General features: G+C 37.3%; 1 protein-coding gene across 1 annotated transcript in view; it reads right to left on the bottom strand.

Moving 5' to 3' along the window:
* The window catches only part of STXBP5L (syntaxin binding protein 5L), a 308,945-nt gene extending 296,197 nt beyond the window's left edge, over positions 1-12,748 (bottom strand). The window contains exon 1 of the mRNA XM_052639468.1: positions 12,560-12,748. Coding sequence (XP_052495428.1) covers positions 12,560-12,748 — 189 coding nt within the window. The remainder of the gene's footprint in view (positions 1-12,559) is intronic.
* Positions 12,749-14,636: the final 1,888 nt, after the last annotated feature.

Raw genomic sequence — 14,636 nt, 5'->3', positions numbered from 1 at the left:
ATAGGAACTGATGTAGTGTTGTAGGTCAATTATACTTCAAGAACAAATGAACAAAAATCTCACAGAAAAAGAGATCAGATCTGTGGTTACTAGATGTGGCTGGGGGTAGGGGGTTAGGTGCTGGATAAAATCAAAAGGTACAAACCTCTGGTTACAAAATAAACAAGTACCAGGTATGTAATGTACAACATGATAAATATAATTAACACTGCTGATTACATATTAAAGTTATTAAGAGTAAATCCTACAAGTTTTTATCACATGAAAAATTTTTTCTTTAATTATGTACCTATATGAGATCGACCCCGTGGACTGTAGCCTACCAGGCTCCTCCGTCCATGGGGTTCTCCAGGCAAGAATAGTGGAGTGGGTTGCCATTTCCTTCTCCAGGGGATCTTCCCAACCCAGCGATCGAACCCAGGTCTCCCACATTGCAGGCAGATGCTTTAACCTCTGAGCCACCAGGGAAGCCATATGAGATGATAGATGTACATAAACTTGTGATCATCACTTAATGATGAATGCATATCAAATCACTATGTTGTACACCTTAAATTTTACACTGCTGTATGTCATTACATCTCAATAAAATCAGGATTTTAAAAAGTATTACCTCAAGTAGCAAAGGAACTTTGGTTAAGACAGAACTGGAAAAAAGCAAAAAAGATCCAATAATAAACTACTAAGAGTCTTTCAGATTATATAAGTAACCAGTAACAAGTGTACAAATTATTTATAAATGGAGTTCTCAATATCAAAGTATGTTCCTCATCAGTATTCTGATTCTCTTCTTACTGCCCTCTGATATCCTATAATGTAGTAGAAATCTACATTAACACACCTGACCAATCTACTTTCAGCTTCTTGCTATAATATTCTAAGTATACAGAGTGAGTCCTTGCAAATACTTTCTTTTTTTCACTTGTCTTTTAAATATTCACTTAAATAGATACATGTAACTGGATCCCATCCCTCCAGTAACTAATTTCATAGATAAAAATTAAAACCATTGAGTGCAACCTAAATAATCTACTCCACTCTTTTTACTTTGATATATCCTATGTCTTTTACACTTTCCTCTTTTCTAATATTCTTAGGGAAATACACCCAACAGTAGCAACACAAGGTATGAATAGTTGAGGCTAATTTAAAATACTGGGTTTCCCTGGTGGCTCACCCGCCTGCGATGCATGAGACCTGGGTTCGATTCCTGGGTTAGGAAGATCTCCTGGAGAAGGGAATGGTTACCAACTCCAGCATTCTGGCCTGGAGAAGAATTCCATGGACTGTATAGTCCATGGGGTCACAAAGAGTTGGACACGACTGATTTAAACTATTATTTTTCCAACTCCTTAAAAGATGTGACCATCTCTAGAAAATAACTTTTAAAGTCTACTTTTCATCTTGCGGTACACTGCACAGCCCACTCACTTCCTCACATATAGTCATCCAGTTCAGAAATGAATCAAAGAGCCTATATTCAACAACACACATGAAAGCACAGGATAGCAGATCTCAAAACAAAATGTAACATGACACAAACTGAACTAAAGATGAGTTCAGGTCAGATGAAAATGAAATGTGAGTCTTATTTGGATCCCAACACATGTACATATTGCTGTATTTAAAATGGATGACCAACAGGGACCTACTCTTTAGCACAGGGGACTCTACTTAATGTTATGTGGCAGCCTGGATGGGAGAGTTGGGGAGAGAATGGATACATGTATGTGTATGAGTGAGTCACTGTGCTGTCCACCTGAAACTATCACAACACTGTTAATCAGCTATACTCCAAAGCAAAGTAAAAATTAAAAAAAAAAAAATGATACTATGGGACAATCTAGGGCTTCCCCAATAGCTCAACTGGTAAAGAATCCGCCTGCAATGCAGGAGACCCTGGTTTGATTCTTGGATCGGGACAATCCTCTGGAGAAGGGATAGGCTACCCACTCCAATATTCTTGGGCTTCCCTTGTGGCTCAGCTGGCAAGGAAACCACCGGCAATGCGGGAGATCTGGGTTTGATCCCTGGGTTGGGAAGAAGGGAACAGCTACCCACTGTGGCCTGGAGAATTCCATGGACTATATAGTCCATGGGGTAGCAATGAGTCAGACACAACTGGTACTATGATACTATGGAACAATCTAGGAAATTTAAACATTAACTGCATATTAGATTATAAAAAGAAATTTTGTTCATGTTTTTAGATGTGACAATGGTTGGGGTTTATATTATTTTAAAGGGGGGAGCCTTTATCTGATATCTGAAGTTTTTTAGATATTCAATAAAAAGGCATAACATGTGGGGTCTGCATTAAAATAATGAAATGGTAAGTGAAGATTTACAAAAATTGTTGAAGCCAAAAGTTTATTATAATACTATCTGTTCTTAATATTATGTTTTTCAATTGTTGAAGCCAAAAGTTTATTATAATACTGTTATTAATATTATGTTTTCCATAAAATAACAAAAACAAAAGATAGGTGAAAGTAAAGAGCATCTTTGTGATAGGCAGAATAATGGTTCCTGAAAGAATCTGTGAATATATTAGGTTATATGGCAAAGAGGAGAGAAGGGTTACAGATGATATGCAGGCTGCTAATCAGTGGACCTCAAGATTGGGAAATTAACCTGGATTATCCTATGGGACCAATGTAATCACAAGTGTCTTAAAACATAGACGAGGAAAGCAGAAAACGACGAGGAAAGCAGAAAACTTAAGAGTCAAAGGATGTAATGTGAGAAAGATTCAATTTTGAAGATAGAAGGCTTTGAAGATAGAAGGGGGCCACCAGTCAAGGAATTGTGAATAGCCTATAAAAGCTGGACAAGAAAACACTCTTTCCTAGGCCCTCCAGAAAGAAATGCAGTCCTGCCAATGACTGGATGTTAGGCCAGTGACACCTATTTCTAACTTCTAACCACCTGAATTATAAGATAATAGATTTGTGCTGTTCTAAGCCATTAGTTTTTGGTAATTTGTTGAAGCCAAAATAAGAAACTAATACAATCTTCTAGCAGACCCACAAATTTTTATATGGAGATAAAGCATAAAGTTTACTGAGAATTCAAATGAAATATGTATTTGCCTCAAGTAAAGAAAAAATTTCCAACTCAGACCCCTTACTATCTTTTTCTGGTTTAAATAATTTTTTATTGTTCAGTATATTTCTTTCTCTTGTGTCTTATTTTGTTTTTGTTTTTTAGAAACTATAAATTCGAGTTTAGGGAAGCTTGCCTTTGTCTTGAAAAACAAAACAACAAAGCTTTTATATCATTTGCTAACCTGGTTTTAAGAGCGAGATGGGAATTATCTTGTAAGAGTATATCTATACCATGAATGATGGAGGTCTAAGTCTGGTGCTAAAAGGAGACAACAGCATTGTTGACAAAATAATAATCTGCTGGTGACATTTGTGTAAAATAAGCCATTGCAAATTTCTAAACTCTGTTAGAAAGATACCCTTATTATCTTAAAGAGCAGGTACTTTTACCTATGCTACTTTCCCCTTTCCGGTAGCCTCAATTTCTTCCGTGGGTCAACTGCATTAACCGTCCCCCACAATATACCAAAATGCTACAGAATCGACCATCTCTACTACTTTCCCAACACTTTTCTCTTATTTAAAACCAATTTACACACTTAATCTTAAAATTACTGATTCTAACAATTCTATTTTCTATTATCGTGTGATCTTAATTCTATCCATCATCTTACTATAAATATCTTTGCCCTAATCAACTTTCTCTTGGTCTAATTCAGCTGTCTCTTGGTACTTCTGACTTGTTTGTTGTTTTTCATTTCTTCTGTTTCCACCATCCTTGATCTCTCTGCAATGCTAAGACACCCTTGAAGTTCTCTTTCTTAATATTCTTTCTAAAGAAAGTTTTCAGATTATCTGTCTCTACTTTTGAGTTTTCCTCATATCATTGTGCTAAGTTCTCTCACCTCTTTTGCTAGCCTTACATTTCCATCTACTTAAATGTTTACAATCAGTAAATATTTCTCCCAGACACAATCTAACTTCTCAATTTTCTGTACTACTTTTCAACCTTTTTTAGTTTGAAGACTTAAAGACAGGTCTTTAGTCAATTTACAGTGAACAAATCAGACTGAACATTCAGCCATCCAATCAATTTTCTTGATCGCCTAATTTATTGTCTTCATTTAAGTAAAGTACCAGATTTCTAATGTGACTGAAATGTACAGGTGATTAACAGAGCAGAAAAACTGAAAAAACATAACAATTTTCTCTGGCTACTCCTTAAATCTACATTTAAAACCCCCATTATTCGTTGCTTTTATGCTACTTCCAATTCAAGAGATATACTTACTGTACATACATAACCCAGCTATAAGATGCTACTAAAATTAATACATTAAATACTACATATTTTAATTAAAATTCATTATATTGATTATGTATCATCGTTACATAATATATTCAAATTCATTCTCTATACCATTAATAACAATTGGTATATCTGGGCCTTCAATAGAACTAAAATCATACTCTTCTTCCTAATATTTTACGTAAGTCCAGAAAGTATCATGAGTGATTTCTCTGATACATCAACCAAAACACATTATTTCACTCATTATAGTCAGTTGGTTGAGAATGATTTATGTTCCAGCCATTTTTAACTCTGTATAATAAATATCTTTGGAAAAATTAAACTTGTCAAAATACCTTTTTGTTGTATGCCTTCAGTGACTATGAATGCTCCATTTAATCAAGCCTCTGTACAGGTAGGCTTATTATGCACTTTTTAGAGGTTTTATATTCTGTTCTTTACAACTATCTTCTATAAATCCTTTAAATACAATTTTCTTTATTTCTAAAACTTAATCACTTTTCAGGATTGGGAACTCATGTACACCCGTGGCGGATTCATGTCAACGTATGGCAAAACCAATACAGTATTGTAAAGCAAAATAAAGTAAAAATTAAATTTTAAAAAAATATATGCTTAATACATATTTTTAAATAAAAACACTTGTGTTTAACACACATTAAAAGATTAGCCCTTTAAAAATAATCAAGAAAAGTTACCTTTTTAAAATTAAAAAAGGACCCTTGCTATAAGATCTTTTATAAAAGATACTTATTTTGACAATTAAGTAGGAAAAACCTCAATTTAAAAAGCGTTTAAAACAGGGCTTCTACTTGAAACTTCTAACAGATGTAGTCAAAGTTATTGCTATTAAACTACTATGTATATGGTTCATAAAACTATATTGTAGGAAATCAATATAATCATTCTATCATTACAAGTAAACTATGAAACTATGATTTTTCACAGGCACATCTTCAAGTGAAGGCAGAAGGGGTCTATAGAAATGCACTAACCTTCAAGAAATAGGAATTTGGTTTAATCACTACTGATAATCCTAAGTCAGAAACTATATAAGATCTTAAATTAGTTCTATATTGAGACAAAGCATCACACCACTGTTCTTAAGAACATAAGAACTGCCATACTAAATGAGACCAACAGCCCAATTTGCTGACAATATACTAGCACCAAAGGACCTTTTGTGAGAAAACATAATTATTCTCTATGGTAACCTAAAAAATTTGTAATCATATTTCCTACAAATCTATAATCCCTTACTTGAGCTTGCCCCTGCACTCTTATGCTCTCAGGATAGGCAAAGTAGAGAGTTTTCAGTTCAGTTCAGTCGCTCAGTCGTGTCCAACGCTTTGCGACCCCATGAATCGCAGCATGCCAGGCCTCCCTGTCCATCACCAACTCCCAGAGTTCACCCAGATTCACGTCCATTGAGTCAGTGATGCCATCCAGCCATCTCATCCTCTGTTGTCCCCTTTTCCTCCTGCCCCCAATCCCTCCTAGCATTAGAGTCTTTTCCAATGAGTCAATTCTTCACATGAGGTGGCCAAAGTACTGGAGTTTCAGCTTTAGCATCATTCCTTCCAAAGAAATCCCAAGGCTGATCTCCTTCAGAATGGACTGGTTGGATCTCCTTGCAGTCCAAGGGACTCTCAAGAGTCTTCTCCAATACCACAGTTCAAAAGCATCAATTCTTTGGCGCTCAGCCTTCTTCACAGTCCAACTCTCACATCCATACATGACTACTGGAAAAACCTTGACTAGACAGACCTTAGTCGGCAAAGTTGAGAGTTTAGAACACTGAAATAGCTTGGCTTTGGTTTTCCAATTCTTAAAATTAATTTATTTTAATTATATTTGGCTCTTAAATTTGTTAATATCTCAATCCCAACAAGAGTGCTTAATTTATCTGGTTTGTCTCAGTTACTATTCTTAAAGTTGCCTATTTGCTACAGTCCATTGTGGTGACAGGAGCTTGAAGTCTTTGTCAGATGCTTTATCCATAATAAATGATCTTGCAGTGTCAACTGTACTATCTTTTATTCTACCCATTTATAAGTATAGAATAAGACAAGTCCACACATCTCAGACAATCTTGTATAGTTCCTTGAATGAATGAAAACTGCAGAAACAGGGAACTATAATTATGGACTGTGCCAACTTCAGTTACAGACCCTCCAAAGTAAATGATACTAAATTAGAAGACTATGGAGACAATGAAAAACCTGGAGAAAAGATATCTAGGCAATTAATCTCCTTTCAGCTTTTCAAGATCCTGGAAAGCCCAACTCTCCACAGTCCACGACTATATTTCTGACCTTACACTTGTTTCTCTGGGAAGATCTGATATCACATCTGGTATGACGATCATGATTACAATCCATTCCCATGTAAGAAGTTACACTAGTTATCTGTATGTTGGCTCTCACACCATGACCATTTATAAAATCAACTTATAAATGTTGATGAAGAGTGAGTTGGCTAATTTAAGAATTTATTCAAACTTTAGGGATTATGCCATCTGTTTCTAGTGATATATTTATTTTTGTCTATTTAGTTAATTAGGTCTAGAATACCCCATGTGTTTGTCACTGTCAATCTAATACTTCTAAATTGTTCCCCTGAAAAAATCGTTTGGAAACAAAAATAAAAACTTAAATAAATTTAACTGAATCTTCCTACAATCTTCTTTTCCATATCTTTCTAAAAAATATGTACCATGTTCCTAGAGTGGTGTCACTCTTTTGCTCAATGGCTTCCTTGTGTTTATGTAATATAAGATGTATTTAATAAAAGTATTTTCCAAAAAAAATTGTTCAGAATATCTAGTTTTCTCTTAATACATCACTCTACGAGATTCCTAGTTTTCATTCATTCATTCAACAATTATTTGACTGCCTTCTATGTGGCAGGCTCTGTTCTATGAATTAGTGAGACAGTTGTGAACAAAATAAAGCCCTGTCCTCATGGAGTTATATTATAATAGGCAAAGCAAAAATCAAGCAAGTAAACATAATTTAATAAGTTAGTTGTAAGTGTTATCAAGAAAACATAATCAGGATAAGGGTAGAGAGCAAAGGTGATGAGCAGCGGTCAATGAAGATCTCTCTGAGAAGTTAACAACTGAACCAAGAACTGAATGATATAAAGACAAGTAATGTAATTATTTGGGGGTAGGGGGGGAAAGTGTTCATGTAAAGGAAACAGCAAATGCAAAAAGCCCTGAGACAGGAACTTTTTTGAGAAATAGTAAGAAAGCAAGTGTAGCTGGTGCAGAGTAAGTAACAGAAAACAGTTGAAAATGATGTCTATCTGGGGTCAGATCATTTAGAGCTTTATAAGACATAACAGGAGAAGGCAATGGCACCCCACTCCAGTACTCTTGCCTGGAAAATCCCATGGACGGAGGAGCCTGGTGGGCTGCAGTCCCTGGGGTCGCTGTGAGTCGGACATGACTGAGCGGCTTCGCTTTCACTTTTCACTTTCATTCATTGGAGAAGGAAATGGCAACCCACTCCAGTATTGCCTGGAGAATCCCAGGGATGGGGGAACCTGGTGGGCTGCCGTCTATGGGGTCGCAGGAGTCGGACACGACTGAAGCGACTTAGCAGCAGCAGCAGCAGCAAGACATAACAGAACTTCTGATTTTATTTTTAAGAGAAATGAAAAACCATTGAAAAATTCTGAGCAGGAATGACATGATATGATTTAAATTTTTAAAGGATTCTTCTACCTATTATGAGACTGTGGTGAGGCCCCAGTGAAAGCAGGGGAATCTCTTTTAAGAAACTCTTAAAAGAAACTCTTTTAAGGCAATAAATAGTAGCCCAAGCAAGAGAAGAGACATGGTCAGATTTGGGAAGTACTTTTTAGGGAGAGGCAACAGAATAATCTCTACCTTCTCAAAGTCTCTATGTTTCCTGAGGAATTAATTATGTTGCCTATTCTAATAAGTGAGAAAAATAAAGCAGAAAAAGTACTGGATTTGAGGATGAAAAATCAGAGCATTAAACTTAGCTATGTCTCTTACCAACTGTGGAGAGGTAAATTCTCTGGTCTCAGATATTTTCTCAGTAAAAGAAAAATATAATACTACCATTGACGTCTTTACAGGACTGTTATGAAGGTTAAATGGGATATCTTACAGATGAAGCTTTCTAATTTTAATTTAACCAACTTGCATTCTCTTTGTAAAACACAGGTTGATATTAATGGTTCATTAAATGTTCAAAACTACTAAACTCTGTAGCTAGAATACTCACACTCTCAAGCTCCCAGACTAAGTAGGTACGGGCCATGTAACTGTAGGGATAAACATAAAATGAATCTAGAAAAAATACATACACACACATACGTTTGTTCATCTATACTTTGTATATACTTCCATATATATATATCATCTAGATCATACACACAAGTATAATCTGCTTACTGAAATACGTATGTGTCTGTGTGTGTGTGTGTATATACATCATCTGACACTTAAATTTCCTCTGAAAGCATAAATATCCTTATTCTATTTTAAACAAACAAAAACTGAAAATTGCACATAATGAATTTGGGATGATTTATGAATAAGAAGTCCACATTATGAATAAGAAGTCCACACAGAACTTCAATCAGAGAATCAATATGCAACAGAAAAATCTTGATGGGTTATCAGGTGCTTTGTAAATTGATGCATGTTTAAAAGTTTGAGATATATATTATCAATGACTTTATGCTTCAATCTCCTTTCAATTAATCAATGAACCATGGATATGCTACTTCATTCATAAAGGACATCAAGTGCCTACTATACTGATTCTCAATATTGACTGTGCATCAGAATCTCCTGTGGGTACTTTTTAAAAGATATAAGTGCCAAGGCCCCATCCCTAGAAACTGACTTTCTAGGACTAGAGTAGAGCTAGAAATCTTTCTTTTAGGCAGAGTTGAGAACCACTGGCCTAAAAGGTAGTGAGCACCCTAACAATGAGAAGAAAATAAAATATAATTGTTTCCCAAAGAGTTCATAGTATAATAGTGTCAAAAGTCTTTTTAAAACACAATAAGTTGCTAAATTCACATCATGGCAGATGCTACAGGAAAAAAGAGACATGAGGAGAAACCCTAACTCTGTCTGGGGTAGGTAGATGAGGAACGCAGTGGTCAGAGTTGGTTTCATATAGATGGTGTTCGAACTATGAAGTAATGAAAGGTAACTGGAATTCTCCAATTATATTAAAGCTGGAAGAGATATGCTAATCAGAAGCAGTGAGCTAAGAAAAGGCATTGAGATATGAGAAAATAACGGTGCTTTCTGAGAATGCACTATATCTAGAGCATCAAAGAAACAAGGATGGAAAGGTAAACACAAGCCCCTTCCAAAAGGAACTATATCAAGTTAAATAGTCTGAAGTTTAGTGTACAGAGCAGTAGTTTCAAACTGTTTTCATGAAATTCAAGTTCAGAAAAGGCAGTTCAATATTTCAAAAAGGCCATACAAATATCTGAACAACACCGGGTATTCAAACGCATACACACTGAACTTAAAACAGATTGCAGTAAAAAAATGCATTAACCTGTTTTTTGCTGACCTTGAACCAAAATTTCTTCCACCATTTGTTTCTGAAATCCTTAGAGATGTGTCACTGATTATAAAGCCTGTATTTTTATAAGGCTAGCAAATGTCCTACTACCTGCCTAGGCATAATATCATATAACAAAACCAAATATAAAAAACAAAGACTTCTGTTTGTAGATCACCAACTGCTCCAGGGAAACCAACATAGAATTTTTAGCAGGATAATGACATAAATAACATTATAATTCAGAGATAACCATTATAACAAAATGAATTGGAATGGGGTAAAACATGAGGTGAGAAGATCAGTTAGGAAGTGACTTCAAGAGACCAAGCAAGAAAACATGATAGAATAAACAAGTATTGAAGATGATGTAAAGGGAAAAATGGAAATACTAAAAAAATAGAATATGATTTGAAGACCAATCAAATAACGGAAAAAAAGATGGTTTTCAAAAGAGCAGATTCATACTTTAATTTTAGCCATACTGAAAAGACAGAAGTACTTAGAAGGTACCAACTGTTTAGTACTCAGAAATGAATATCTTTTACACATTTAATCAGTGAGTTCAAATTAATTCCCCATTTTAGCAACAGTCTTAATTTTGGGATATCTTTAATCCATCTTTATATACTTTGTTACAATCCAGAAAACCTAAAATCATGCAACCACTTTTTAAAATTAACTATATTCCTATCTAAGGATGTCACAGCACTTTCCCCACTTGGTGAAATTTCAATACTATTAGTGTTCAGCACACATAGCTATCTATCCTTATAATTTCTTTGAATATTATTACTTAATATTTTATAGCCCACTGGTTATAGTCATTCTATCAAGAACAAGGTGATTTTAAAACTTTAACAATAATATAAATGTGTGTTTCATTGCCTCTTCCAACTTATACATTGCCTTCACCTAATCATCTTGTTTGATCTTCCCAATCCTTTCAGGTAAGAAGAGCAGAAATACTTACAGAAGCCCGATTACCATACTACAGATGAGAAATTCAAGTCACAAGGAGATAAACGTCTTACCAAAGATTATATGGCTGACAAGTGACAGAGTTTTAAATAAAATACAAATTTTCTGATTCCTAGGTCGGTGTTCTTCCTACCATGCCATATGTTTTTTTTAAATAATACATATTTAACTTTTGCCACTTAGCCTGACTATCTCTTGCCTACATAAATAAGTAGGTGATTATCTGTCCTATTTTCCTCTCTTGCTTTCCCCTAAAACCTTATCTACCAGCTCTATAACCTCAAGAGTCCAGTGCCATGCTGTTTCAGAAGTTTATCTTTTCTATATCAATTTTAACTCTACTAAAACTCTCCTGCATTACTATCACATTCATGAACTGAGACACTTAGGCAATTGTTTTCAGAATCTTAGAATGGTAATAGCAATACATCAAAGATTAGAGAATCTGGACATAATTCCCCTGCCTAGCAGTTTAAATCTGGCCTTTAGGGCCCTTTTACATATTTGTCTCATTAAGCGCCTCCCTTATTTGACAAAATATCTATTATTTTAAAGTAAGGATAAAATTGTACACAACTTTGTATAAAACTGTACTGTATACAAATTTCACAGAGCAGGTTAGGACTAAATCTGTTTAACCTAATTCTAAATAAATTCACTTTTACGTAAACTAGTTTATAATATTTTAATAATTAAAGACTTGTTTTTATAGTGACCCTACTGGCAACACAGACTAAGACAATAATTGAAACTTACCCCATTACACATGATTTACTACATATAATTTGTTTACTACAAAAACAATTTTAATAATTTCAAAAAAATTTGTGTTGAATTACTCAAAAAAGTAATACTTAATTCCTATGATTTCAAAAATTTACTATTTCTTCTCATGCACATAAATGACTTGGTAACTTTTTTATTGAACACAAAAAGTTAAAAGCACATTTCTAAGCTACCTCCTAAAAAAACAATAAAAATTATAAATCCCCTTATGTCAGAAAATAAAACAACTACTTCTATATTTGAACACAATGCTTGTTTTGTAAATTCTCCACCCTCCCCATCAGAAACTCTTTTGCTTATTAGCTCAATATTAAAGTATAATTACTTAAAACGTTTCCTCACTAAACAATAACACAGTCTATTTTTGAGTTCCTATAAGTATTAAGCCCATAGTATTTGTTTATTAAGAATTTAAGAACCTAGGTACGTTTTTATTCAGAATTTCAAACACTGCCTTCAGATCTTTTAATGGATGTATTCATCTAGCTCTTATCTTCTCAATTCTAGCAACATCTTAATAGCTTTAATCCTTTTATACTGAACAGTAAAATCAGTTTCTCTGAGTGACAACACTGAATTAACTATACATAAATATTAAATTTAAAAGTATTCCAAGACTGAATCTTAATATTATCTTGCATATTCTACTGGTAATGTTTGCTTATTAATACTTCCCTTAAACTATAACTGCTTTTCAAGTTGATGCCTGGAATATCTTAATACACACTGACTTACCCACAAAATTCTCTGCACCAGACTCTCTGATACCAGCACCTGAACAATTTCCAGCCCTTAGAGGGTGTGTTTTAATTCTTTCCTCACAGCAGTAAAATAAAGAATAAGCTTTAAGCCAATTCAAAACTTACCTTACAAATTTGGAAATAGTCTGAAGTCAAGGTTTCCTGAATCTCCTCTCTGAGAATCCCTGCAGTCCCTGCCTGATGTGTGGAACCACTTCCAGCCCCGCCACCACTGTTACTGCCACTGCCGCTGCCACTGCCAGGGGATGAGGCCGTTAAGCCATCCAAAACTTTTCGGAAATTAAACTTCTTCATTTTAAAAACTGTGGAGAAATTCAAAGGAAAGGGGGACTTAATACATGGAATTCGTGTTTAGCTTTGTTTCATCAGTCATGGCACTAGCCAGTCCCCATTTTTACATGAGTTTTTTAAAAAGGAGAAGGGGAATCACTCTATCAAATTTTAATTATAAAAAGCATATCCTTCAAAAATATAAAACACAAACTCCAAGGGCACCAGTATTTCCTCCTCACACATCAAATTTTCAAGGGCTTTATCCCCAGCTGTAGCTACGCTTTATCAGCACCGAGGTAAAAATAAAAGGCAGTGTCATCATCGTCATTAGCATTATATCATCATTATTATACAATCAAACCAGAGTCCCACAAACCAAGAATCTCTTTCTTAAAGGCGGGCTTTCCTCCTGAAGGTTGAGCTCAGAGTATTTTATTTTCAAAAAAATGGTGGTGGAAGGGAGCTAGTATTTATTCTGCCACCACCTTCGGGGGTCTCCCCCAACATCTTCAACGCTCGCTTTTTCTCAACAGGAAAAGAGACGCGGGGGGTGCTTCTATTTCCCACTCAGAACAGCCGTACCCCCAAACACCTGCAGGTGATCCACAGCAACAGCCGACGGGAGGAGAGAGCTGCTGCGCCGACTACCTCCGCTTCTCCCTCCGCCTCCCCCCTCCCCTCTTCCCCCTCCACCCCTCCTCGCCCCGCTCTGCCTGCAGCGGGAGCCGCGCCAACCCGCGCGTCCGCTCTCCAGCAGCACGGCAGCGGCTCTTGGGGGTCGTAAGGCAGAGGCGACGACGGCTGCGCCCAAGTCCTGCCTTAGCCGACGGGGCGAGAAAAGCCGCCGCTCCCGCTGTCCCTCCCCAGGCCGAGCGCCTAGGCGCGGGGCTCTAGCCCGCGGGCGCGCGAACACACAAACACCCTCACGCAGACCTACGCGCCCGGGCGCTCACGCGCACAGACACACACACAGGTGCGAGGGAGCCGCGGCTGGACGGCGGCGGCGGCGTCCCAAAGGGATGACTATCTGACTCCCGACTTAGGCACCTTCCTCAGCCGCCGCTAGCCGACTGACAGCCCGGAAAGCTGGGGATTCGGAGGGAAGCGGGCTCGCAGGCGTCCGACCGGCCCGGCTCCGGCCGCTTCTCCAGTCCCTCTGGTAGCGGCTCCTGGCGCTCTCCGAGGTCCTAACGGGGCAGGCAGGCAGGCAGGCTCCACCGCAAGCTCCGCCCTCCCGCCGTGGGAGGCAAGCCCCGCCCTCGAGCCCCCTCCCTCTCTCTTGCCCGGCTCCTCCTCCCCGGGCCGCAAGGGGCCCGAGAAAAGGGCGGAGAGCTCCGCTACGTCAGTGAGCGGAAGCAGCCTCGGCTCCAATCCTGGGCTCAAAAGGGCCAAGTTCCGCGGTCGAGAGGCGCGGAAGAAATTTGTGGATAGGTCGAAGGAAGAGCCAATGAAAGGGGGAGGGGAAAATTTAGAAAGGCTTGTGAAGTATTTGATTGACAGCGGTATTGGCCAGTATGCAAGGGGGCCGTGCTTTGGGGGCTGTAATTGGCGCTACCTGTTGAAGGACGCAGGTATGAATCAATAGAATGCCAGGAAGCGTGCGAACTTGAGCGCCTTCAGGGCTGCAGGAGGGCTTATCCTACGTCTGACTCTGGACAATACTGCGAACTGGACAACTATTTTGCAGTTTATCACTTCTGAGCCTCTTCCTGCTCTCCGGGTGCATCTGCTTGTCGCCCCTCACTGCTATGCAACTTGTATACTTGCTTAACAGGTCACATCTGCCAAATGGAATTTCATTGCTATAGTTACAGAATTTATACTAATAAATAAATATTAGGAAAGATCCTAAAGAAAGAATCGTTCACGTTGTTCCAATATATACACTAGCTTTTCCTCCCATTTTCAT

The sequence above is a fragment of the Budorcas taxicolor genome, chromosome 1 (assembly GCF_023091745.1).
Source record: "Budorcas taxicolor isolate Tak-1 chromosome 1, Takin1.1, whole genome shotgun sequence".
Classification (NCBI taxonomy): Eukaryota; Metazoa; Chordata; class Mammalia; order Artiodactyla; family Bovidae; genus Budorcas; species Budorcas taxicolor.
The sequence above is the reverse complement of the archived record's forward strand: the minus strand, read 5'-3'. Positions and strand labels throughout refer to the sequence as shown.